We start from the raw sequence: 27,507 nt of genomic DNA, 5'->3' as shown, positions 1-27,507 counted from the left end.
TATCGGTGTCACATTTTGTCATATTGATATAGCACACGATTTACAAAGTGATTGAAACACTCACCGATCTCGTTTCGTGCTGACAATTTGAAGCATCGTATTGTGTAAAACGAAGACCTGTAAAAAAGAAAACAATATTAATTACTTTCGATAAAGAGAAATACTTTTCCTTTTTTATATATATATATGTACATACATGTACAACATTCAGCGGTAAGTTAAATTTAACGTAGAAAATCATTCGATCGAAATAAAATCCTGACTCTCCGACTTGTCGATATGTCGATGACAAAAAAACTGTCTGCCAATTTATGTATGCATGCGAGCATTGAATAAAAAAAAAAGAAAGAAAGAAAAACGGTGTAGAAGAAGAACAAGGTGGGATAAAATAAGCGTAAAATTTTGAGGGACGCGAGGATGAAGTAGAAGAAAGAAGAAAAAAGGAATGTTTCTTCGGTCGAGAGGATACGCGCCATTACTCGATCCCAGGTCCTGGTGACAGCCGATAATTGGACGTGTCCTTTGGTTCCTCGGAGCGCCTGTTTTCGTTGCTCCTCGGCTTCTGGTTTTCCTCGACGTCGGTTCGTCGAACCTTCGATCATTGACAGATCGAGCGTATAAGAAAGGTTACGGGGATGGAGGGAGGGAGGGAGGGAGGGAGGGATCCTGAAAAAAGGACTGGGAAGGATAGAAAGAAATAAAGAAAGAGAGAGAAGGAGAAAGAAAGAAAAGGACGAAACGCTTCCTGCGAAGCAACGGCCAATACAGGTTCGACTTTCAGCCTTTTGCAGGACGAGGATTAGAGATTAACTCTTGAGAGCGGTGTATAGAAAATCGGTACGAAAAGGTAACGAGAATTTTCGCTTTCCCTTTTTATTTTCTTATTTCCTTCGTCTTTCTTGTCGTTCCGCGCTAATCCGCGGCAGCCATTGGAAGATTGAAGTCCAGGTTCTGAAACGGGATGATAAGGGATGGGGCTTCCCGACTCCCCCCAAAGATTCTCTCTCTCTCTCTCTCGCCATGCACCGCATTGTGACAAAGATTTTCCAATTAATGGAAGGTCCGTGAAGCCTGCGTGCTGCAATATATATATATTAGGATGTTTCAGAAATATATAATTTCCCATTTTTCACCGCGGCACGATCTGAAAAGTTTTTTTAGGTTTAAAAAAAAATGTCTAAAAGTAAAAAATAAACAGAGCGCGATCTTTCGCGTAACGTAAAACGATCATTTTTTGGCAGAAGCTTTATTACACGGGAGGTTTCAAACAATTGAAACATCAATTTTTCATTTTCTTATCCCTAAAAAAACCCGAGTTTTGATAGAAAAAAATATCCTCGGAAAGAGGAAGCTCTGTAGCTTAAGCGAAAGCTATCGCTCATCGAAGGTTTCTAATTATAACAGCCAATTAACGTCCATAACGGACTTTTTGAAAGAAAAAATAATTTCAATCCATGAAGATTGTATTTCGAATTAAGAACCAAAAAAATAAAAAATTTCACCAGATTCCATTTGCTTGTGACGATTTATAAACAATTTTTAATCGCAAGGTTATTCTTACGAATAAAATTAGATTTTTTTTTTATATATTTAACGTAGAAAATCGTAGAATTTGGTTCAATGAAATTTTGTTTTTATTAATTACAAATACAATCCCCATGGTCCCATATTATTCCTTTCAAAAATGTTCTCCGCATAGACGTTAATTGGCTGTTATAATTAAAAACTTCCAATGACCGGCAGCTTCCACTCAAGTTTCTTTTTCTTTTTTCTACCAATATATACATACAGTCTTCCCTTAGTGCAAATCAAGTCCGGTTGTTGTCGTCACCGAATCGACGATGTATAATCGATCGGAATCGCGTTTGTTTTCATTTTAGAATCAACGCGGAACAAAACCTGTTAACTTTTAATCATTGTCCGGCCAATATATATAACTATACATACACCTACATATATATATATACGTAAAGCTGCATCGAGGTGATTGATTTTGCTAAACAGGAGAGAAGCTGACGATGAGATAGCAAAAGTGAGAAAGAGATAGAGCGATAGACGAGAGACGGGATGACGCCCGTTTAAAACGTAGCTGTGCAAACATCACCGACGCTGATTGCTTCATTCTGCCTAGCGAAGCCGACTGTCGTTTTGTCCTATATAACCGCACAGCGTTTTTGCCGTTTTCTCTTCTTTTTTTGGTTTTTTAACTGCAAACCGTACACGGAGAGAAATGCAACAGCTTTTCTTTTTCATTTCCCTTTTTGTTTCCTTTTTTTTTTTTTTTTTTTTTTTTTTTTTTTTTTTTTTTTTTTTTAGTTTGTTGGTTTTTTCCCCTCTTTTCCTTCGTCGTTTCGTTGTTTTCCTCAATCGGCGAACGAGTAAATTATTTTGGCGACGCTTTCGTTGCCGAGGAGAGGAGAGAAGAGAAGAAAGCAAAGAAATGATAAAGGCGGAAAAAATAAAAAAAATTTTAAAAAACGGCCCGATTTATCGTTTTGCACAATTAAAATTTCCTATAATTCGAAGAAATTTCTTCGCTTTTTCTTTTTTTTTTTTCTTATCGGACGGGTTCAGAAACGAATAAATAATAATTTTATCAATTTAATTCGGATTGTTCAAACAGCAGCTTTTCAAAGACAGTTTCTCTTTCTTTTCTTTTCTTTTTACTTTTGTAACCTTCGTTCGCGGTTTTTAATATCCTAAATATCAATCTTTTAACGATTCTGATTATAAATGAGAACGTTTTTAAACAGCGATGCGTAAATAAATTTTCGCGCGACATCTATCGCGTAATGCTGTCAAATTTAAATAAAAATTTGATCAATTACATATCATAACCCAATTCAATTCATAAATTCAATTGAATTTTATGCAAAACTGAGATTGCAACGCAAATGAAATGGGTTTTAGAGAAAAAATAAAGTGACCAGTGAGATAAAAGTGTAATATATCCTTAATACGTGTTTCCAGTTTAACGTCTGAATCAAGATAGTTTGTACAATAATACAGATTGCCACAGCAATCTAATTCACTTGATTGATAACATTTGAAGGCTTTCACACGTGTTTCATCTACGACAACTATTAATCCAAAATAATGAGCATAAGCGTGATTCCACCCTTTGTAACGATATAAATACGATCATCAACGAGTAATTAACCAACATTCAAACTCTGGCGGTATTAATTGAATTACACAAACAATAATTGAACCAGGCAAAATCGTATTCCGATGAATTCAATGACATAATACCTTGAGTGAAGAGCCATCGAGAATGACGAATGTGCGTCACGCAATCGCCAATGAAGGGCGACGTCAATACCATCGTAGGAAAATTAGCCACTCGCGTTCCGTTTTTTCGTCAAATCTGCATCATCGTTTGCCAGAAATCGTCCGACGCTCTTATCGTTACATCGTTGGATGATCCAGCTGCGTAAATTCCACGAGAGTCCCCCAGGACTGCCGGCTCCTGTATTATCCTGAAGAAGCATCCTAAAGTGCCGTCATTCAAATTGTCATTGAAAAAGAAATTCATTCAATTTATACACAATGACACGAAAGAAGGTGATTCGATTCAATCAAATAACAATCTCCTCTTCTTTACAATCCTGGACGAAAAATTGCAACTGCTCGGAACTTCCAAGCAACGATCATTTGGGCGTTCCTAATGACCAGCAATTTCAATTCACCCCCATAAATAATTCACCGTGACTTGTTATTTCCGCAGAATTGTTTCAGCGCCAGGTCAAAGCGTTTGAAGTTGCTAAATCAGTGATAGTATGTATAAAGGGTCGGTTCTGCGTAGAGATCCCGATGCCGACATCTTACCGACATTCTTGGCCAGTTCACAGCTGAGACAAGAACCCTGTTTTCCGATAATCGATACGATGGTAACGTAGAGCGCAAAGCGAAAGATACTTTTTCGATGATCGATAAAGTCGACCAGAGTGGTTTGTGTCTTAGCTTTGAAGCGGCCAAGAATGTCGGTAAGATATCGGTATCGGGATCTGTAGTCAAAAACAGCCATATATCTCTACTAAATACCCATAAGCCAAGTGAAAAATACGATTGCGAACCGCGACAGTTCGCTGTAAAGAAGAAAAAGGCGAAATGTACCGAGGCACGGACTATTCTCGCAGTATATCAGACCGGCTGACTCTCTCCTCTTGATCCTCGGAGTCCTCTAGCTCCCCCATTGACCAGATGAGGTATCGTCGAAGGTTGGAGAAGCGAGCGTAGAAGAGGTCCAATGGTATAAAAATGTCAGGTTGGAAAATGTATGAAATAAGAACTGGTAAGTAAGAATAAGTTGGAGGTACGGAACCAGGTCTCTGACCAATGTCGAACTGCTGCAGAGGAAACAGGAAAGGTCGGTGGTTCCGTGGCAGCAGAATAACTGGAGTCGTAGATCAGACTTATCCAAGAGTGTTATTCGTCTTTCCCCGCAAGGGAACCCCAGAAATATACTCACGTCTGTTGCTGTTTCTGCTGCTGCACCGGGTTGGTAGAAAGATCTTTACGATCTCGTGTCGGCCGCCAATTTAAGAACCTTAAGAACCACCGCTGCTAATGCTGATGCTGATGCTGATGCTGATCCTGCTGATACCGATGCTCGTGCTGTACCAGCTGACCTCGTCTCAACCCCAAAAATCGTCCACCCCATTCGCGTTTTCTTCACTCTTCACTCCTCGCCCGTTGAGTAGCCCGGCTGTACGATTGTTCGGGGATGAATTACCACCCCATGGATGGAATTCCTCGGCAAGACCGGCAAGGATCACTAATGCCCCAACTCCATTACCCTCGAGACTCATTACCTTCGAAATTACGCTTATCGCTTACCTCCGAGCTTCTCTCTGTGATCCCGAATTCGACCCGTCATCCTCCTTGGATCCTTTTCCCGGACCTAGCCTCGATCGTTCCTTTGTTTTCAGGTCAACATCGGGGATGAAAAATTTGTCTGGAAAAATCATCAAGTTTCCAAATAATCGTCGGTGTTGGTTCAGAGAAAAATATCGAGCAGGTTAGCAGAGTTGACGTAAAGAAACGTTGAAAAGAAGACACTATTCCGAGACTTTGGAATCAAAAAAATATAGCTGAGCTTGCGCGCGACGTGTGTCTGAAAATTCCCACATGACTAAAAAGAAAAAAGAACGATCGAGGTGAAAAATGTCATCGACGTGAATTGTTTTCTCTCAAAGTATAGTGTCTGATGAATATCTTGAATCGAGGAAAGAGGATGAAAGAGTCTTTTTCACGGTGAAAAATCTCCAAGAAAATTTGCGGAGCGGAATTGTAAGAAAGAGAAGAGTCAGAGGCCCGTGGTGCTGGATGCCCCTTTGGTTTTGAGGATACGCGGGGTATTCGAAACACGCAGCGAATGATTCCCAGGGTGCGTTATAGTCTTGCGGACGCCACGGTTCATCGCGTCTCAGTCGACGCGTTCCAGCTCTGAGAATATATGTCCCGCGAGATCAGAGGCCCCCATTCGTCGTCTCGCTAAAATTAAGCATCCCGCGACCCGAGCGTGCCTGGCACTGCGACAGATTTGTGTTCATCGAGCTGGAGTAGAAGAGAAGAGAAGAGAAGAGATGAGAAGAGAGAAAAAGCTACCAGACCTCGAAAAGCTCGGATACTTTTCCCCGCCAAAAAGCCAACTAGTATATATTTTCTCATATAATTGCAACGAAGAATGAATGTATCTTAAGGAAAACATCTTTTGACACCAATTTTTCATCTTTGTTCTAGCTGTCAAATTTTGATTTCTTCCACGTAACTAAGAAAAGGAAAAAAAAACAGTTTTATAAGACAAAGTTTGTTTTCAAATTAAAATTTCATATCTGGAACTCGGACCCAAAATTCGTGTTTACCGATGTTATTTATCAACGTAAAGAAGACAAATGCAAAGTTTATAAATAACAAATTAAGAACTTAAAAAAACTGTTTTTTTTTTTTTTTTTTGTTTTTGTTTTAGTTTTGTTCTTTTTGTCTACGAATGTAATAAATATAGCGTTTCGCATCAAAAAATAGTTGAACGATTAAAGATCGTCTGGATTATGCAATGACTTTGATGTCATGATTCTTGAAAATCCAAACAGAATTTGTAAAGAACGGATGAATATTTCTTTGACGGATATTCTGAGGATTTGTTTTACGACATCATTGCTCAATTCGACCGTCGCGTCATTTAAAAGTCTACGTTTTATTAAAAATTAAATTAACCTTGTTTCGGTCTTTATACGTAATCCTTGACAAGTATGCAGGCATGAATAGTCAATCGTAACGATACATATACCTAAGAATCACTCTGATCTTTTTTCCTTTGGATACATTAAGTGTAAAATTGGTCCGATTATTTTCAAACGAATTTTACGTCACAGGTCTTCTAATTACATCGTTGGTCTATACTTAATTATTTTTGGCAATATTTCACAATTATCCGAAGAAGTTTTTGTCCGTAGAGAAAATCGAAATTCAATTCACAATGATTATTCTTAAGCTATTCTGACCACTTGAAGGAAGAAGACGAAAAAAAGTTGAATGAATTAGAAATTTCGATACAATTTGAAACAAAAAATAATCACGATAGATTTTTGGCTGAATCCAAGCTTAGTAAATATGTAAGCAAACAAACAGACGGTGATAAATTGAATTCCATCTTGATTTAACGCGAAAGAGCAACAAGCTAAAAAAAAAAAAAAAAAGAACCTCGTCGTTTGCGAAAATTTTTCAAATCACGAAAACAGCGAATAAAAATCTCAAATTAAACGTGCGTTCGCAGCGTAACTTTGAATACTCAGAGAGCGTATTATAATACGGTAACTAGGTTGAAAATAACACGCAAAGAAAAGTGAAAAGGGTGAAGAAGAATCGAAGAGATAGAGAGAAAGAAATGGATATCAAGACTCACGCGGTAAAGTTACATATTTTTATTGTATCGGCCGGTTGTCTCTCGGGCAGAATTGTGAAACGAAGAGTAAATGCGAAGACGACGATGCGACGACGTTGCCGAAGGGAGAAGAACCTGGCGAAGCGAGGGTTTCTAAACAGTATCAATCTTTCGCGACGCGACTCGCTTTGATCTCCGGGAATAACCTTTAGGGCTTGAGCGATTAAATTTAAACGCGTGCGGCGCGCGGTATAATGTATGCAAAAAGCTCGGAGAGAAAGAGAGAGAGAGAGCGAGAGAGAAACTTGGGGGGGTTAAGGGGTTAGTAATGAGGGGGGGAGGGGTTCAGACACGTGGTTTTACCGCGACACGAGTCTAGAGGATGATTAAAGCGAACGGTTACATGTACCATACATATATGTATATATGGGGAATTCCATGCGAACCCGACAAACATCTGACCCTCGCAATTTCTGATTTTGTTTAAAAAAAAAAAAATTCCGCAATATTGTCCCGACTCTGAAACAGTGCTCTGAATTTTTGTCAAATTTTTCATTCAACTGCTCAATTATTTACAAGTATGTAAACTTATTTTGAAAAGGATATTTTTTCAAATTCTCAAAAACTGTTGTCTTTTCCAAATATTTCATGACCGGGTTCACGATGGGCCGATTTCTTTTCAACTTTTTTATCAACACTTTCCATTCTATGCATTTTATTTTATTTTTTTATTTTTTTTTTTTTTTGTGGTCAACTTTTGTTCGACATTGTTTGAACGGTCTGAAAATATCTGAACAATTCTCAAAACTTTTATTTCTCACTTCGAACATTTTTAAACCGGTTACATTGTAGAGCGATGCTTGTCTATTTCTTTGTTTTTAACAAATGTTCTGAGTTAAAAATAGAAGTTTTGAGAATTTTTCAGATATTTTCGGACAGTTTAAGCAAAGCAACGTTTTGATTGATCAAAAAAATTAGAGGTGCGCAAAAACAAAAAATAAAACAAAAGTTGGCCCTTCGTTAAAAAATTTAAGAACGTATACTTTTCAACATCACTCTCAATATTTGTAATCGATTAAATAAGTGAATAAGAAAAACTGAAAAAAATCAGTGTACCTACCATTACAGAGTTGGGACAATTGCAAAAAAAAATTTTTCAATAAAATCAAAAGTTGTGTGCGTCGGATTCGCATGGAATTCCTCAAATACGTATAAGGTAGTCATATTACTACGTAGTTATAGACTTATAGCAAAAAAAAACGAAAAGAACACAAGTAATTATTAATTTTTTTTTTTTTTTTTTTTTTTTCCCCTCGACACGCGTCGCTTTTCGCCCTTCTCTTCATCCTCTGTGCTCCCCTACCTGCAGTACTCTCTACATTTATTACTCCCCACCCTCTCTCCGCGGCTCGCATTTCCCAGGAGGTGGATACATTTTTTTCTTTTATATTGTTATTATTATTATTTTTTTTTTTTTTGTTTCTCGTTTTTCTTTTCTCGGACATTTCCTTTGCCATTTTCACTTCGTCCCTTTTTCACCCGAGCCGCTGTATTCATTTAGTATGTATGCATGTATCGTAGCTATTTCTTCTTTGCGTTTCTTTTGCTTTGGTCGCTTTTCTTTCTGTCTACCTTTTTTTACGTCACGTTTTTTGTTTTTTTTTTTTCCTTTTCTTTTACTTTGCGACCCGCGCGCTCTCGTATTCCCTATCTCCAGTAATTCACTTGACTTTTATGATTTTGGGACACATACACGCTTTCGCTGCAGCTTTCATCTCTCTCTCTCTCTCTCTCTCTCTCTCTCTCGCACCCCCGAGGCGACATCGGGCGTGAAAAAAGGTGCGTAAAGTGTCCGCGCGAAACTCGCAACCCCGGTCATTTCAATTTTGTTTTTTTACTCTTCGCTTTCACCTTTCTTCTTTTTATATTTTTTTTTTTTTTTCGACGCGCCTCGTCGCCCCTTCGCGAACTCTCGGGTGAGCAACCCTTTGAATTATGCAGCCGCGAGAGAGAGTCAGCGTGACGCGATTGCATCACCGTCAAACTTGTTCCGTATATGTTACATTATATTTACAATCCTGTTATAATATGCAAATTTCAAGACGAATTAAGTTATGCATATTTATCGTATAATGCTTATAAACAGTTGGCGATATGAACGTGAGCTTAAAAGCAATTTCGTACGTAAAAAATAGACGAGAGTGGTGATTTCAAAGTCAGTTATTTTAATCAAAGGAGTTTAGAAAACTTGGTGAAATCGGCTGAGTTGTGTTGATCGAAAATTGTGTTATTTTGTATAATAATAAAAATTCAATTCATTCGGTTTGAAGAAGCTGAAATTTATTTAAAAGTTTGTTTGGAGAATTTTTTTAATCGGTTTAATAAACTTCACGAAGGAGCTGAAAGAGATATTATCGACACTCGAAGACGACTCGGTAACAAAGGTGAGAAAAAAAAAAAAAAAAACGAAAGAAAGAACAACTGCAACAACTAAATACTCGTTTTCTTTGCGGTAGAAGAAAAGAAAAATTCACTACAATTTGAAGAAGACGATTAGTGCAAAACAGAATAAGAAGAAAAAATGTATTCAAGCTCCAAAGTATGAGATACAAGAACATCCCCGAAAAACGAAAAACAAAGTGTGTTTCACCCCTTCGAATCATCATCAGCATCTATTTGCAGCAGCACGGGGTATATAATAACAGGAATTGATGGGGCGGGGTTGAAATTTCGAGTTCTGAATTTTTTGTGTGGCAAAAGTTGAAGTAAAGAAATCAAAATGGTCCGAAAGCCCACGCTCAAAGTTCCGAAAGTGCAAAAATGAGAAAATTGAAAAATGAAATTTTACCACTTTGATCCTTCTTTGTTTTGGACTTTCGATATTTTCACGTTCGGGAATCCGATTAAACTACGACGTGCGAGTATATTTCAACTATCGAAATTTTACACTCACGAAACTTTATATTTCGGAATATTTCTCTATCGAAACCCTTATACTTTTCTAAACTATGCTCAAAATCGTAACTTGAATTATCTAAATCTCGAATTTCCGAACTATCAACCCTGGTTGTTTCTTCAAAGTTTCAATCGTTCGGCTCAATTTTCGCCCGCCAAATAATACTCGTAATTTAAGGGGGTATTCTAGTGTAGAGGCATGAATTTGAGGTGTTTTTTGAAGTGCTATAAACAAAAAACAAAAAATATTTTTACCATCCATTTTTTTATCAGGCGTTTATTATTATTTCACGATTACAAAAAAAAAAAAAAAACAAGTCAAAAAATACAAAATTGAAAGTGCTATGAGTTGTTGAAGTGGGGGGTACAAAAAAAATGGCGCGCCAATGTTGTCACGATTGCAAGCATTTTCAAAATCAGAAAAAAAAAAAAAAAGATTATTAATCTACATAAATGCAGCCATCGTACTAACTAAAAAAAAGTCGAAAAAAAATTTTTTTTTGCCAAATTACGGCTGTCCGAAAAAATAATACGTTTTTTTTTGACTTTTTTGGACGTTTCTGAATTTTTTAAAAATAGTAAAAATTATTATTTCGTTATAATAATAGTTCGTGCGATAGAGACATGTATTGAGAAGATTCTCACCAAATTTCAAGTAAATCGGTTCAACAGAACTTCAGAAATCATGTCAACCGTTTTGAAAAATGTAGTTTTGAGAAAAACGCGTTTAAAGTTTCGAGTAAAATTCGTTCCAGCCGAGCCAGTATTGAAGACGTGTCACTAAAATAGCTATATCTCTGAAAATAATTGAAATTTTGACTTGTCCTTTTAAGGACACATTCTTGAAAGGTTAAGCTTTGAAAATGTAAAAAAAAAAAAATCGATTTTTTCAAATTTCTACACTAGAATACCCCCTTAACGCGCTTCCGGAAGTTCAACCCCGTCCCAATTTCATCACGCCTCCGCACACACGGATCGCAATCAGGGTTTGTCTTAACAACCGTGCATTGTCCGCGCGTCCCCCTCAAAATTCTATCGGGGTTCGACGTATCCTCCCCAAAATTTCCCCCCTCCCGCAATTATCTCTCCTTGCATTTTAAGGGACGCCTCGCGTCGCGTTGTCCCAGATACGACGAAGCGAGACGAACCCTTGCATTATGGGCATTATAGCCGAAGCTCGCCTCGCGTATCCAGTTTCATTAAGCGCATTTCGAGGACCCCGTGAAGGGTTGACGCGGCGCGGCGTAACCGAAATAATCCGAAACGCAGGAGACGCTGCGAACCTACCCGCGGTAATTGTACCTTATTCGCGTGGGCTCCGAGTTTGTTACCCTGGAAACACACCCCCGACCTGCATTCACCCTCTGCAGCTGCAGCGGCTGACGGATTCAGAATCGCCGACTCTCGGACGCACCGACGCTAATGGATTTGACAAGATTGAATTATAGGAAACAGCGAACGGCTGCCTGTGCCGCGTTCCGTGACAATTTCAACCCTCGAAATTTCTCGAGTCTTTTTTTTTTCATAGTCGTCGGTCGATCGGTGGAAAGAAATGCGAAGTAGTAACGGCGGTTAGAAAAATACGAAGTGACGGTACCAATTTCGAAAACGGTTTTTTCCAATTAATCCTCATCATTTTTTTAACCAGTCGACGATTCCGATATTATTATATAATTTTACAATTTTTTTTTGCCAAGTTTTTCAGAATCGGTTGATCGGATCCAACGAAGTGTAAAATTATTCAACGAGAAAAAAACAAAAATAGGAAACCTTTTCAGAACGGCTACGACGAATTAATCGTCATATCGACAAATCCAACCCCTGATAAACTTCACTATGTAGGAATAAGAAGTATCGAATATCGTTTTCCAAACTCCGAAAAAATCTATCAATTAGTTGTTTGGATGATGGGAATTTTTTTTTTTTTTTTTTTTTTTACCACTTGTAGCTGAAACTTAGCCATTTTCAGAACCGTAAAATCATCTAATCTATAGTTAATATCTTGTACGGGAAGAAAAAAAGAACCATTAGATACATTCTATTAAGTGATCGTTTATATTAGCTACTCTCTTCACAAATCATTTACAAAAATTACTTTTCCTTAACTTTCCTTTCTTCTTGTACAAGGTTTGAAACAATCATCATAGCCACATGAATAACTGTCGTTATATCATAAAAACAAAAGAAAACTAATAAAAGAATAAAACGAAAACGTACCGAAAAGAATTCGCGAGTATAAATCGATCGTTATATAATTGGGACAGAATGACCTATACATAACCGTGTATCGTATCGCGTATCAAGGCACATATTGAAAGGCAGTCGGAAAGTAATGGACCGGACATCTAAATGGCCACGAGAGGTTCTGCAGGCGACAATAATCACCGTATGTACAAAATTCGTCCAATTTATCACGGACAGCCGCAGTGCTTTGCCGTGCAGCGACACGGTGTGTGCTAATGAAAGTTGTAGTCGAAGAGGAGAGAGAGAGAGAGAGAAAGAGAGAAAGAGAGAAAAAGCTAGAGAGAGAGAGAGAGAGAGAGAGAGAGAGAGAGTTGCTAGCTAACTCGTCTGGAAATATAGTGGGATTAAATCTGCAGGGTCTCCGGTAATGTGTCAGGGACCCGGAATATAACTGAGATGAATCACCGACTGCGTCCAGGTCGCCATTCTTACTGCGCTTTGTTTCGCACTAATCTCCCATACGAGGAGGATAATAAAATTAAGCAACTTTAATAGAATTTTACACAACGCGAGCATGTTTAACACGTTTTCCGTACTCAGAAGTACCCGTTTCTATGACGGTAGAGTGATTCTGCGAATGCGCATGCGCCAAGTACGGCAAATACCACTTCCCAGGCCTAGGAGTGTTGAAAGTCGTCTTTTCCGCACTGCGCGCATGCGCTGTCGCAACAAATCTTCCATTACGCGATTACTAACCTCAATTTCGTGCTTCGTGAAAAAACGCGTCACATACTCGCGTCGGATGTAAAGAATCGAGCGCAACGAGGAGGCGACGGTCTTTTTGCTTCGCGTGTTTGTAATATTCGACTTTGATTTCACCTACGACTCGGTTTTGCAAGCTTACGCTCGGCCCGAAATGACCGATTTTGCATCTTTGTCTAATATAATGAGATTTATTTTTTCTCTCTTTATTTATGGCTAAACAAATGGAAAGAAAAAAAAAGAAAGAAAACATCTGACAAGTCATAGAAGAGATTCGACTTTGTTTTTATTACATTTAAAACTTCTGGCATCAACACTTTGGTTTCTGAAAATCAATTGTCGCTAGCTATTTTCGTTTGTTGCACTGATTTTTCGATTTTTCATGTCGTATTCTCATGGAAGAATAATCGTGAGAAACAAATTTATCCAGGTCAGAAAAATAATCCTTATAATAATAATCGAATCTGGAAGAATTACTTACTACATTTAACGTTAACAAATATCACTGCGTATCTTATTCATTTATTGCTGTAAACAAAAACAAAAGAGGAAGACAAAAATTTAATAAAATCTCGTCCTTAATTTTTCTCACGCAAAATGGTAAAAGCAAAAAGGTATAATCGTCATTTATATTTACGAATTTCATTTAATCGGATTCAAGTACATAAATTATCTTACGTATATATATATATCAAGTTTGCATTTCCTTCGAAAAGCGAAAATAGTTGTCAAAACAGTCGAAAAACATCTCCGATATGAAATTTATCGAACAACCTATAAATATATAAAAAGTCGGTAAATAATACCCCTGATTTTTACCAATTTTGTTTTTCTCTTTTTTTTCTTCTTCTCTTCTATTAACGGACAAACGGCACCCGGTTGGGCAACCTTTACGGTATAATATAAAAACGTGGGCGAGTTTTTTGGGGTTGTTGGGAATTTTACCGATGGTCAGGGAATTTCGCGATATATATATATATATCCAATGGTCGTATTTCGTTCGTTCTGATTAGCCCGCGAAGCAGCGAGTCTCGCCTCATCGGTAAAAATTTTTCCCGCGTATAGAAACTCAGAGATATCGATATTTTCTTTCCACCCACTGCCATTTGTCTCTTTTCTTCGCCCTTGTCGTTTTCTCCATCTTTTTCTCGCACACGCTCCCGCGATACTCGTCCCTGAAACCGCGGCGGGCAAAAGTACCGTACCGTTTACGTATATTGCATAACAAACACGGGTCCGAAGAGATGCGTCCGAATTCGACCGAGGTGTGCCGAAAAAAAAAAAAAATTGGGTTGAGGAAGGAGGGTGGGGGGAGAAAAAAAAAACAGGGCCGTAAGTCGAAAAACGGCAAATCACTCCCGGAGGCGCTTTTCGCCGACTATCGATGTCCTAGGTTGGTATATTCTCCTATCTCGAGGGCTGCGAAGGGCGGAGGGATAGTTTAGAGCTTGCAAGCCCGCGGCGAATCTCTCCGTGTATTATCTCATGTATGTATATAAATATACAAAGGACGCACACACACACACGTGCTGCAAAGGATGCGTACTACTTTCTGGCAGGCTCCATTGTGGAATTAAATATAACCCCTAAAAAATTCGACCCGATAGCTATCCGCGGGGGATGATGAAGAAAAAAAAAAAAAAAAGGGGGGGGTAAAAATTGAAACGAATCCTCGCGGTGGAAAAGGTGAAGAAAAACGAGTTGCAAAGAAGAAGAAGAAGAAGAAGAAGAAGAAGAAGAAGAAGAAGAAGAAGAAATAGATAACACGGACAGAAAGGAAAATCGGCATATAAATTCGTATGATATACATTCATGAGCGCGGAACTAAAAAAAAAAAAAAAATAAGAAGAGTGAGACAAGTCTCGGAGGTTGAAATGTATCGTAAATCGAAGAGTGAATTTTCAGAATATTATTCAGAACTGTTTATTTTTTAATCTTAAAAAAACAAAGAAATAAAGATAGAAAACGACAATTTCCAAATTTATTCCAGTTCCTAACAAGTGGCCTTTGGACTGGCCGTTAGACGGTCATCGAACATTCCGTTCCCACACCGCAGGTTCCAAATTTATAGAGAAAAAAAGAATTACATCAAATTCGAATTCAGATTCGTGATTGACGATTTTAAAGCCCTTGGATTCCATATTGCAAGAAAATTCTTTATCTATGACACAAAAAACCTCTGCCTACCAATTTCTACCAAAATCGGTATATTTTTAGATTTTTTTTCCACCACATTGGATCGCCATTTTGAATTTCGCAATCTGACTTCAGATTCGTGATTATCGACTCGAAAACCTCACGAAACCAATATTCATTCAAATCCGTTCACCCATTCTCATCATTTCTACTTGATTGTTTGGAATATTGTTATTTAAATGAACCGATCAAAGGCAAAGTCCATTCAGTTCTAAGTTTGAAAAAGCCGCGTTGATTGAGATGAAAAAAAATTGATCGCATACGTACGTAGATACGAAAACATGCAAAAGCACAGACTTCCGTCTGAAAACGATCGAAGGTGGTTCTCTAAAATTCAAAACGCGGATAACTAGTGAAATGTAAACATTAAATTTTCGGGCCAAATACGAAACAACTCGTATTTTTCTCCTGAAACGGAAAAACGCGAATTTGAAAAAAAAAAAAAAACAAACCATTTTTTTCCGAACCATTTTCATCGCAATTTATTCGTTGAAATTTTCCTCCCCTACAAGGGAAGAACAGAAAGCGCGGCGTATAGAAACGGAGCATACATGTAGCGGTATAATTCGACTAGGAGTGAACCCGTAGATGCGGAAATGCGGGCGCGTTAACTTCCGGACTCATGGGATGAGGGTTGCTGTATTACAGGATACGGAGAGAGAGGGAGAGAGAGAGAGATGCCGCGCCGCGGTTTCACGAGGAACTCGCTAATCCCTGCATGGAAACATTTCAAGTCTGACGAAGCCCCTCCAGGAAGGGGGTCGGGTTCGGTCTTAACGCGAGACTCGGCGATGGAACACCTAAGACACTTATTTCTTACGCCCCTGCCTGCAATTCCTCTATCTTATTATGCTAATTCAACCCGGTGTCAGCCTCCGGCTCTGCGCATGATATGAAAGGCTCGCGTCTCGAGGCGACGGCAAACTTTCATAATTGTTCGATCAAAATTATTATCACCCTAAGGTTTACTCGCGCAATTTTGACACGGCTATTCGAAATATTGCGGTATAAGAATTTCAAATTTTAACCGTGCGAATAAACAATCAAAAAAAAGGATCGACGATAGCGCGAAATGATTACGCGTACCTCGTTTTTCCCAATTCCAGCAATATTCAAACAGTTTTTTTTAACGATACCTGTTTTACTCAAGTTTTCTAGTCGCTGTAAGAAATCAAAATTTTCTCAGTGCGCTAATTACAAATAAAACATTACAAAAGTTGTTATTAATCAAATGACAGTGAAATGCATAGTGAAAATATTACCACTTACAGTCTAGCTGTTCAACGGTTAAAAGTATCAAACTAACAAACATTAATTTTTAGCTGCAACTCAGCATCGATAAGAAATCGATTTTTCGTTCTTATCCGATGTGTCAAAATTTCCCGTATAAACGAAGCGGATAATTAGTAAAAAGCGACATCTGCGACCTACGAAGACCGAACCAGATTGCATCTGAGTGAAACTTTTTCCCTCTGCGATTTTCTTCTTTCCAAGAAAATTAAGGGACAGAGAAGTCGGTTCCAATAATACACTCGTATAATTCAGCAGTTTGAAAAGAAATTTTTGTTCGATCAAAAAACTCGTCTCGCGTGTCTGGAGGAGAATTTTTTTTTTTCTTCTTTCTTTCTCTCACGTATACATTATACATAGAGCGGTTATACAACGGAATAATCCGGACGTATTTGGAACGGATCGAAACGTGAAATTATTCTCACGAGTTATCGTTCGAACGCGGCATCGAGTTTCATTCGAAAACGCCTCCGGGGATGACACGGAAAACTCTAGTTTCATCGAAAAACACGAGACTCGCCAATCGGCCGTATCGTCTGTGCGTAGATACACTTGTTTCGGTTTTTCCCGTCGAGTTTTTCCACATATTTTATTTTTTTTTCCCCCACTTTGTTCGCTCTATTTTTCCACCTTTGTTGTACGATGCGATCGTTATTCCTACACCGCAACGTTCGTCGTGGATGGACTGAAAAACTTCCGTTATTATGATTTGAACAAAGCGCGAACGGTATTACAAGATGTATTATATTCTCTGGCAATCAGTCTTCGAGCAGGATGTTATATCGGTCTTCGTAATCGGTGGTAATTAGTCAAAAAACTCGTTGTTTTAACTCTCTTCGAACAATGTCAATCTTTGATGAAGAATGTTGGCAGTAATTTCAATGTAAAATTGAAATATTACAGTTCGAAAGAAACGAATCATGGTTTATTGTCAGGTAAAATAAATGCGAATAGTCGTTACCTTTCACCGGTAAACGATGAAAATATTATGCAAGATACAATTTTGTCGATCGGTTAAAAATTCTGTCGGGAAAAAAAAAAAAAAAATAATACCAATGGATTTGTTTCATCGCAGGGGTAAAAAATTGTTTCGGTATTCTTTCGTCGAATCGTAAGAAATTCCGCGTCGAATTTGCGTAGAAAAAAAATGTCATATTAGAATTTCGTGCACTGTGTAAAAAAAAAAAAAGAAAAGCAACGAATGTGTCTCGCCTATAATTGAATGAAAACAATAATTCGGCCTGCGAATTAAATTCACGTTACATTAGTATTCGATCGTAGAACGAAATTATATATGAAATGCAACGCGAAGAAAACGAAATAAAAAAAAAAAAAAATACTCCTCGATCAGAGTTCGTCAGCTGGTTTCTAGAAATCATACTCATCAGATTATGAACCTATTTTTCAATTTTTACTCCCTTCACGTCCACCGCTCATTTCCCCCCCCCCCCCCCCCCCCCCCTTTGCAAATGAAAAAACGAAAAGAATCGGGCACAAAAAGAGGCGGGGGTCAATTTCAATCCAGTTGAGTTACTCACCATTTCTTGCCTTGTGGAATCGCCGAGACGTCCGTCGGCGGATTCTGCTTGCTCGGTGAATCAAACACTCGTCCGGTTGTAATTCAAACGCTAATAAAGCCGCGTAGCGTATATACTTCGAAACAACCGGTCGTGATCACTGCACCGCAAATATAACAACGATAACAACGCGAGGAACATCACTCGCGAACTTTCTTTGCCCGGACGATTTGCGAGAATACATCCGAGTGTTAAACAAACAAGATGGCGGCCGGAAGTTTCCAATTCGATCGAATGCGGAGAAAAAACTTTGAACAGGTGTTTTCGGGGTCGGTGATTACGAATCTGAAGTCAGATCTCGCAAATTTAATACGATGAATCTAATCAGCGACCCCGAGAACCCCTGCGTAAAGTTTATTGACCATATTCGATGAGATCGAAACTTGCATCGACCAAATGGATCCGCGGTCTTCAATTTTTTCAATCTGTTTTCAGACACGCCATCAGCGACACCTGCACGGAACCATGACGTACTACATTTTCATAAAATTTTACTCAGGGCAATAACGTGTCACTCAAAGGGTTAAACCGATCGAAAAATGGTTGAAAATCTCCCACCGTGTTTCGGGAGTCGTTTAAAGCGAATGTAAATTACTTGATAAATCGTCTATCAGCAACAAGAACTCACCCATCGAAATGCCTCGATACCACCGTCGCCGAATCGGAACCGTTCGTTTGTTTTTCAAGCGTATAAAATCTCGGACGAACCACAAGATAAGAACATAAAGTGAAAAGTGTAAGATTTTTTTTCTAACGACAATGATTCGCGTCACTCGAATCCACCGCAAAACCACAAAATTCTAACGAACGCTGCGGTCGTTTATTCGCACGAGAATTCTCGTCGTTTCGACGAAATTCTTGGCTTTTCGACAGACTCACACGCCAGGTACGCGTCCGTACCACGTCGCAATTAAACTGGCAGTCGTAATTTCGTCGCGTGTGCTCCCCCCTCCCTCCCACCCCCCCTCTTCATCTCCCCCCCCAACAACTGCCCATCAGCCGTTTGTTTACGTTTACTAAACTCGCTCGAACAGGTCTCGACGCGCCTTCTTCACAGTCGACGATTCTGGAGACGATAATAATGTTCACGACGCGTGAGAATCGCGATCGGGTAACCGAAGGGGATGATTGAAAACGGACGTACCAACCTAAGTGTAGTTGTTTTTTTTTTCTTGTCAGGTGTTCACTTCGTTCGTGTACGCACTGGTGAGAAAAACAATTGATTGTACAGATAGATTTTGCGTACCTACCTTCGGTTGATGTGACTCGCGAAATGTGTGACTCGGTACGAAGACGGTAATAATATTGTAATGATAATAATTGGGTAATTTAATTCGTAAAATCGAGGAGTGTTAACAACGCAGTGAAATCGGGTTCGTATTATTTTGACGAGCAATCTCTTTTTTTACGTCGAATGGAAATGTTTTACTCTAGTCGTGTAGAATAAAATCATATTCCTTAGAGTCAAAGAATCGTCGCGTATACAATTGGGCGCAGAATATTTTCCTCGGGATCAATGTGTTTGCTTGTGTACGTGTGTGTGGAATTCTGGCTTTCGTCAAAGTTCAGCTGGCGATGAAAATAAATCGATCAGACATCACGGCGTCAAGGTAAGAGACGATTTTGTATTCGTTATTTTAATACGGAGAAAATAGTGACAATATTTATCCATTATCATTGAGGCTAAAGTTTTATCGGTTTTCCGAATTATTCGATGATGAAAAAAAACCTATAAACTCGTTCTCGGTATAATTATACGAATAGCAACTTTCTATTATTATAAGAAAAATATTCGATGCAGGTAAAGAAAATCGGAATCGACTGTTGTAACATTGATACATGTTTGTTTTTATTTTTGTTCTCATGAGTTTGCATATTAGGGTGACCCGCTTTTTGAAATTTATCGTAATTTTGCAACGACGCTCCACAAATTGGTTCTAAATAAATGGCTAAATTGAGATTTCTTGCGCCAGGGTTTAATTTTAATCTGATTTCCCTCTCGCGCAATCAAAGTACCTACACATCGAAAGAACCAACTTTGAATTTTTTGACAATTCATCCAATAAATTGATTCCAACAATGTTTTGATTTTTCGCGGCTACGTAGCTTAAAACCTGGACGACATGTGAAAAGAATTCGTAAATTATTCATAACTGAAAACTGCCCCAATCGAATGGACTAGAATTTATACGCAGCGTGCCTTCTTCAATGCAAAATGTTGTCCAAAAACTTCATAGTGGGCGGTGCAGTGATTCGGAAGATATAATAATAATAATAATAATAACAATAATAATCTTTATTCACGGGAAAACACTTTTATATAAAATATAGTAGTGTATATATATATGACACTATTAACCGTTCGATGAATTAATTAACAATGTAAGCTACAGCTTTAATAAGTAAATAATAGAAACATGCGAAAATTGGATAGAAGAAATCAGACAATATTGCTCCTGTTCGTATCTGAGTACATTGCAAATGAAGGCCTTGAAGGCCTCAGATATATCAAGAATTATTCACACGGTGGCGAGAATTCGGTTCAAATTTCGCGGTCGCAGCAAGATATTCGCTCACCCTGCGCGTGGCGCTTCTGCGCACTCGAGTGCGATCTTCAACTGTTGCGCGTGTTGTTTGTAACCTCGGTTGGCGACTTTTTCTCGAGAAGTTTACTTCGGAATATGATTTATCACGATTCCGGACACGATAAGTGAGTTTCCTACCGCCGGACAACATTTTCAAGCATATTCATTCAAGGTAAGAATTCAACGATGCGTTGCGTATCGTAATTGGATGAGAAATTTCGCAGTTTCATGTGAACCATTACTCGCAATGGTTTGAACTACTTTTCCGCCCACCACGAAACTTGTAGACAATATTTGGTACAGAAAAAGACATGCTGTGTAAAATTTGAGCCAATTCGATTAGGGCGCTATTTTGTTTCATAAGATATTCGAATATTTGTCATGAAAACTGTACTTTAACGGGTTACGAAAAATTGAACAAAATTATATTTAAAATTTTCATACAAAGATGCGAAACTCTTGTACAGGAACTTTTTCCACCCAAGTTAACTTGAAAAAATGAGATATCGTCGAAAGCTAATTTTTCTACTATCTGTGGTAAAAAAAATGCTTGGTAAAAAAAATCTGAAAAAATACAGATTTCATGCTTTAAATACGAACTTCGAGTGAGTAATTTGACGCGTATAAGAATTTATTGGAAATTTGAAATAATTTTTACCCAACGACTGAATATTGCGTATATTTTATAAGGTACGATCACCACAGCAGAATTTCATTTCTTTATCGATATAGTAAAACACGAGCCGTCGTTAAGTGATATATGATTAACGCATCTAGTCCACGGTAAAAACCTCCTTTCACAATGTAAATAAGGTATTATTTCGATGAAATTTTTTTTTATTTTTTATTTTTTCGAATGAATCAAAATTGCCATGAATATAACAGATTGAAAACTGTAACATTGTGACGTCACCCATGTCAACATATATCTATATATGTTAAAATCAGTGAAATTCAATCACCTGTAACATGAAAAATTATCATTTTTAACGAAAAACAAAAAATACGTCCTCATTATTTTGGCTCGCGCTGCATTACGCACCCCCTAAAAATGGAAAAAAAATTTTCATCGGAAACCCCAATTCTTTCCCCTCGGTGTATCTCCGGGTACGTACGCGTCTATCCGCTCGTGCATCCTCGTCCTCCTTTATCCACGTACCTATAACTTTGCGGCGGGTCCTCAGACTCGACCGGCATACTAAGAACCCGAGACCCAACCTCCGGCCCTCCTTTGACTCTGGGGATTCATTACGGCAACTGGTGCACTTCGGGGCTGTTCCACCCCCGTGCTTATTACAGTTTTCGGTATTAATTTGCACCCCTTCTCGCCCGTCCGTTCCGCAAACTTTGGGCTCACCTTGACGTGAGCGTTGAACGCTGCACGCGAATATCACGAGTCAAGGTTGGAATCAACGCCAATTTACTATCCGCAAGCCGCTTATCTTTTGGTGCTGATCAGACTTACGCGAGTATTCTCAATGCTCGCATCTCATTGACAAGAATAATATATGAACGAATTGAATTTGCGGATAATTAAATTTCTACGATAATATTTTTATTTCAGACTTCAATGAATCGCAAATAATCGATAACTTCTGGAAAGAGACGAAAATTGACGAATTTCAGTGATTTTTGGAATCGATTCTCGCCGACAGCGGGGGCAAAAAAATTGTCTAAAATCATGTCTTTCTTTAGGAGTTGTGTTTTTTTTTTTTTTTTTTTTTTTTTTAAAGGAAATTAAAACACTTGGAGCAATTTGAGTTTCGAGAAGATTTTGCAATTTTTTCATTGATATTAATAACAAAATGGCGGCATGGCGCATACAATTAACGAACAACGACGTTTCTAATCCTGTAGCGTAGATTCCTGGGTCAGTTTTTATCCGATCGACTTGAAACTTTGACACGATCTTTAAAACTTGTTTATCGATTCGAGCTCGTGGCTCTAGATTTTTGAATTTAAATCCCAAATTTTTTTTTATAAAATTCTTTCGAACGATTATTTTTTTTTTTCTTTTTTCGTAATCAAATATATTTGCAAATTATTTTCTTTCAACATTTGGGCTACGAGCTCGAACTCGAAAGGGCGTTCTTAACTATACATATATATGCAATTTTTTCAATCAACTTCAATAAAAAAAATTATAATGCCCTCAAACTCAAATTGCTCCAAGTGTTTTCATTTTCTTGAAACAAAAAAAAAAAAAAAAAATAGGCGTGATCTTTGACCGTCCAAGCTGAACCCCCACCCCTCCTTTAAGCCGTCCACGAAGATCGAGCTTAGCTGTTTTCTATTAGCTGGGTAATAGCCGTTCGGCACACGCCCTCGTATTCTCGATTCTAATTTAGCCAGGGCTTTCGTTTGTACAGCACGGTTTAAACGAGATCGTATTTTACGGAGGTTTGAGGGTTGGCAGGCGGGACGCAGTTCATCGGGGTTAAACAAAAGGGGGTAGGTATAATGATAATAGTAATAGTAATAACAATAATAACAAGAAGAAGAAGAAGAAGAAGAAGAAGGCGGAGAAAAAGGAGCCGAAGGGAACTCGAACGGGGTTTGTTCTGTCACTGTCTCGCGTAGAAATAAGGGAGGAAAAAATAGGAAGGGGCGGAGACGGGGTTAAAATTTGCTCCCTTAAAATCTCGCGTTACTTTACAACCCCGGGTCGTAGCGGCAGCCGGTTTAGAAGGCAAGGGCCGAAGGAGTATTTACAAGACCGGCAACCTAATCAACCAGCGAATTGATGGGTTTAATTAAGGCTTGCTGCAGGCGCACCCCGTGCTTCCTATCTCTGCAAATATACTTTTCGTGCCTACACCTTGAGTTGTATGGATTTCAACCCCTTGCGGAATCCGTAATTCAGGCAACGCGGAGTCGCTGCTGCGTTGATGTATATATATATAATATATTAGGGGGTGCAAAAAAAGAAGATGGAAATGAAATGTCTTTTTTCAAACGCGCGACTAAATTTCTGCAGACCATCTCAAATAAAATATCACAGCCATATGTGAACTCTTAATATTGACAGTTAGAGCTGACTGTTTTATTTTTTTCTATTTTCCATTCAAACAACGCGTTGAAAGAATTGGAAAATATTTTGAATTTTCTTTACTCGTAAACGGCTTGACTTATGAAATATCCTAATGCAGATTCTTGTAGGAAATTTCACGCTTTTTAAAAAAGGACTGACTTAAAATTTTCCTAACTCTAACCGATTGAGAGATATTCGCCTGTAAACGTTGAGTCATCCTGAATATCTCTTAATCGGTTAAAAAAAATCTGTTTCAGTACTTTTTTACAGAGCGTGAAGTTTCCGAAAAGAATCTGTATTCAGATTGTTTATAAGTCGGCCGTTTGCGAAAAAAGAATAATTTTTAAATTTTCAGATTTTTTTTTTTCAATTGTTATTTAAATGCAAAATGAGGAAAAATAAAATAGGCAAATGTAAGTATCAATATTCATAGCTCATATTTGGCTGAGATATTCGCCGTCAAAATTTATATGCGCGTTTGAAAAAAAAAATTTCTTTCAATACACCCTAATATATATTTAAAAACGATTAGATTTCGGCTTTGATCGATTCACGAAAACGGTAACGATGAAATCTTGAGTACGGTTCAACCGATTCAAATTAAATCCGGTACCACGAGATTTTTTGCCCAAATTTTTGAATCCAGATTCAATTTTGCAAAATTGAAATTTTATTGAAAAAGTAAACAACTGAAATCATTTGCACTTCGATGAAAATTGATAATCCAAGATTCGGCTTCGAAAGTTCAAACCAAGACAACGACATCATCGACATTATTATTGTTGTTGTTATTTAAGTTCGAAACTCGTTTGAAAGCGGGAAGTTGAAACCGGCTTCCTTGTTTTTACCTTCATCTTATTCCTGAATTTCTTTTCCCCAATTCCCGCCTGCATTACAAGCCCAGAAATGACTTTCGTCCGTCACACCCGCCTCTATTAATATTCCCTTTTTTTTTTTTTTTTACCCACTTTTACAAACGAATATGAACGAATCTATCGAGGCACGATATAAAAAGGAAAAAACGAGTGAAAAAAACTTGGATCTCGACGGAACCGAACCGAACCGAACCGAGCTGAGCTGAGCTGAGCACGCGAGTGGGATATATTAGCGGAACTCATATCCTGAGTCCTGGATCCTGGCTGGAGTCGGGTCGCCGTGGTCGCCGGATATGAACCACCGCCACGCTCTGCCGTTATACCGTGTCCATCGAACCGAACACCCGCCTCTCTGAGCCCACCTCCGGTTCGCCTCTTTCTCCTCCTCCCCCACCCCCGAACTCCATGATATAACGAACATGTCCTTTTACCTCCGCGCAGGCAGGTATATTAATACCAAAGTGTCTTAAGGTAGCTGTGCAGTAATTTTGAATATTTTTTATTCACGCGAGTTTTGATCATACAATTTTTTGAATCATTTTAAACAATCCTGCAAAGTTTGAAAATGATTTACCGTACAGTTACTGATTTTTTTCATTTCAAAGTTGAGCTATTTTATGTTGCCTGGATAGGGACTGGGATGAAAACCGATAGTTTCGAGTCGGTTGTTTTGGAATAAAATGTTTAGGACGGGAGAAAAATACTGAATAAGGCAAAATGGATATTTAGTAACGAAGTATAAAATTTTTGCGAATCTCGTCCGTCATTTAATAACCAAAAACATAATCTAGGGGAAAAAAAACAATCCTCTTGTAATTTCGGTTAGGTTTTGCGTCAGGCAACGTCGCAACTATGCGCACATTACGCGCGGTGTTCGAATTATTTATTTTCCGCCGTTTGAACACGATATTGCTGAAACACTGTATTTTTATTATTTTTTCGCGAATCTCCCCTTAAATCCTAACTGACCCGACATTTCGATTCGCAAAAATAAAGGTTACATCGAGGTGAACACCGAAGGTTCGAGCAGACCGAGACGCAAGAAAATCACGCGGCGTTGCCAAATTTATCTTCTAATCATCTGAAAAATACACTGCTCACTTCCTATCGGTCGAATAGCGTTGGTATCGCTACCCAACTATTCTTTCAATTGATTTTCAAGAGTTTTCCACCCCCTAAGAATTGCGACGTTTTATTTTAATGTCCTTTTTTTTCATTTCTCTTATTACTATTATTATTTGTCGTTGTTGATGGTCTTGTTGTTGCTGCTAAATTTAGAAGGCTACGTATAATAACTCGATCAAAATTCTGGGATACCCTTCAACCGTCGTGTTTCAAGGGAAATTAATTGTCTTTAGTGAAGTGAAATTTTGAAACATTTATATATAACAACAATATGCTGGAAAATGGATGATTCTACCAAACAAAGATACTCAACTCACTGAATTTTTAATATTTTTAGTTGAGAATCGACTGAGTGACTCTCAAAATACGGATACTTGAGAAAAAAAAATACGGTGATACCGCGTGATGAAGAAAAGGATTTATTTGAACGAGTGAAGTTGAAATATTGGTAGAATAATGGATTAATGATTATCACAATATTTCATCATTCATCTTGGATTGAATCAGATTATTTTACATGTTTTTCATTTTTGATTAGAAATTTATAATTCACTGCTAAATATTCTATACACGCACATATTTGTATTTACGCGTTATTTCGTTTTTTTTCGCTTTGCGTTTTGTTCCCAAATTAACAGAAAATTAAATGAAATTTGATGAGATATTCTTTTTCACTCGCAAACGAAATTCTCATTTTTCTTTTTTATCCTTGTTCGGACAACACATTAAACGTGTATCTCACATACGCGTAATAGCTATTCGCAAGGGGAGATTTAGGGTTAATATATTCACTGAAGAAAGGGTCGTGTATGACCACGAGTTAAAACCTTCGAGATTACACACGTGGTTATATGCCTGCGTAGTTTTCTTTCTTTTTTTTTTTTTTTTTTTTTTATTCCACATTATGTGCAAACGACGAAAAAACCCGAAACGCAATCAGAGATGTTTTGCCTCCCCGTTTGCGCGAATAACGGAAAAAAGCAAAAATAAAACTCAACTTTACGTTACCCGTCAAAGAAACGAAATCAACGACGAATGATGAGGGGGGAGAAAAAAAAATAATTAAAAGAAAATGAAAATAAAAAAAAATTCAAAGCGAGATGAAATGATGTTCTCAAACGCGGTTATTATACCCGCGTGGTTTGGATAAATTCAAACAATACACGGCGGACAATCTTTTCGGATAAAATAACGTTGCCCAACTTTTTACCATTCAACGTGATCAAACTGACGTATTATACGCGTGTATCGTATGGAAACGAATAAATATACTCGGACGTTTGTGAAAAAAAAAAAAAAAAAAAAAAAAAACTTTGAAAACGCGCCATTTGTAACCCATTCACACCGTTCGCGATGTACGTACCTTGATAATATTATCAGTTCTCTGTCAACTTGTTCGCCAACTCAATCGCGGTAAATGGCATGGAGTAAAAAAACAAAAAAACAAACGGACGTGAAAAAAAAAATAAAAAAAAAAAAAAAATCAACACACCGTACGATAAACCAGCGGGAATTTACCTCCTTCAAAGCGATTCATAACCGGATTAAACGACGACACGGATAAAAATACAACGCGTTATAGTTAGTCGGTGGTACCTATTACACGTACGCATTGTATATGTTTGAGAATGATATGTATATATATTTTTTTTTTTTTCACAAGTGAAAAACGCCGCGAGGCACATTCCGTTCCGAAACGTTTTACGGACGTGATTTTACCCTTTTTTTTTCTCCTTTCCTCTTTACTCTGTAAACAAATTTACTCGGAGCTGTTACACGCGTAACGATAGAAACTCGCAGGTTTAATTTGGGAAAAAATTATCTCGCCACCGGGTATATGTCGGCCAGATGTTTCCGTCCGTGACCCCGTGTATTATCTATCCGTTCGTGTTCGTTGATTGGTAAGAGAGAAATAAGGGGGGGGGGCGGAAAGGAGACGGTGGAGGGGGAGAGAAACGCTAATAAAAGGGCGGTAATAAAATCGTAGCGTGACTCGAGAGTCGGACTTTCGTAAAGAACAATTCGTTTTCTGCAGGGGATA

At 38.1% G+C, this 27,507-nt stretch overlaps 1 protein-coding gene and 1 long non-coding RNA gene across 4 annotated transcripts in view; one reads left to right on the top strand and one right to left on the bottom strand.

Moving 5' to 3' along the window:
- The window catches only part of LOC124302435 (uncharacterized), a 180,081-nt gene that overhangs the window by 41,191 nt on the left and 111,383 nt on the right, over window positions 1-27,507 (top strand). Inside the window, exon 1 of one of the 3 annotated variants that reach the window (XM_046758625.1) lies at window positions 19,102-19,460. The exons of the other annotated variants lie outside the window; for them this stretch is intronic. Coding sequence (XP_046614581.1) covers window positions 19,426-19,460 — 35 coding nt within the window. The 5' untranslated portion in view covers window positions 19,102-19,425. Of the gene's footprint in view, window positions 1-19,101; window positions 19,461-27,507 lie in introns of those variants that run through there. 3 annotated transcript variants of the gene reach the window in all.
- On the bottom strand, window positions 65-18,730 carry LOC124302436 (uncharacterized). The gene is made up of 4 exons (XR_006907710.1): window positions 17,812-18,730; window positions 4,840-4,957; window positions 4,472-4,777; window positions 65-117 (listed from the first exon to the last, which is right to left on the bottom strand). It is a non-coding gene; the product is annotated as an uncharacterized LOC124302436 (long non-coding RNA).

Source organism: Neodiprion virginianus, chromosome 4, assembly GCF_021901495.1.
Source record: "Neodiprion virginianus isolate iyNeoVirg1 chromosome 4, iyNeoVirg1.1, whole genome shotgun sequence".
Classification (NCBI taxonomy): Eukaryota; Metazoa; Arthropoda; class Insecta; order Hymenoptera; family Diprionidae; genus Neodiprion; species Neodiprion virginianus.
This window is presented reverse-complemented; position numbering and strand designations above follow the sequence as displayed.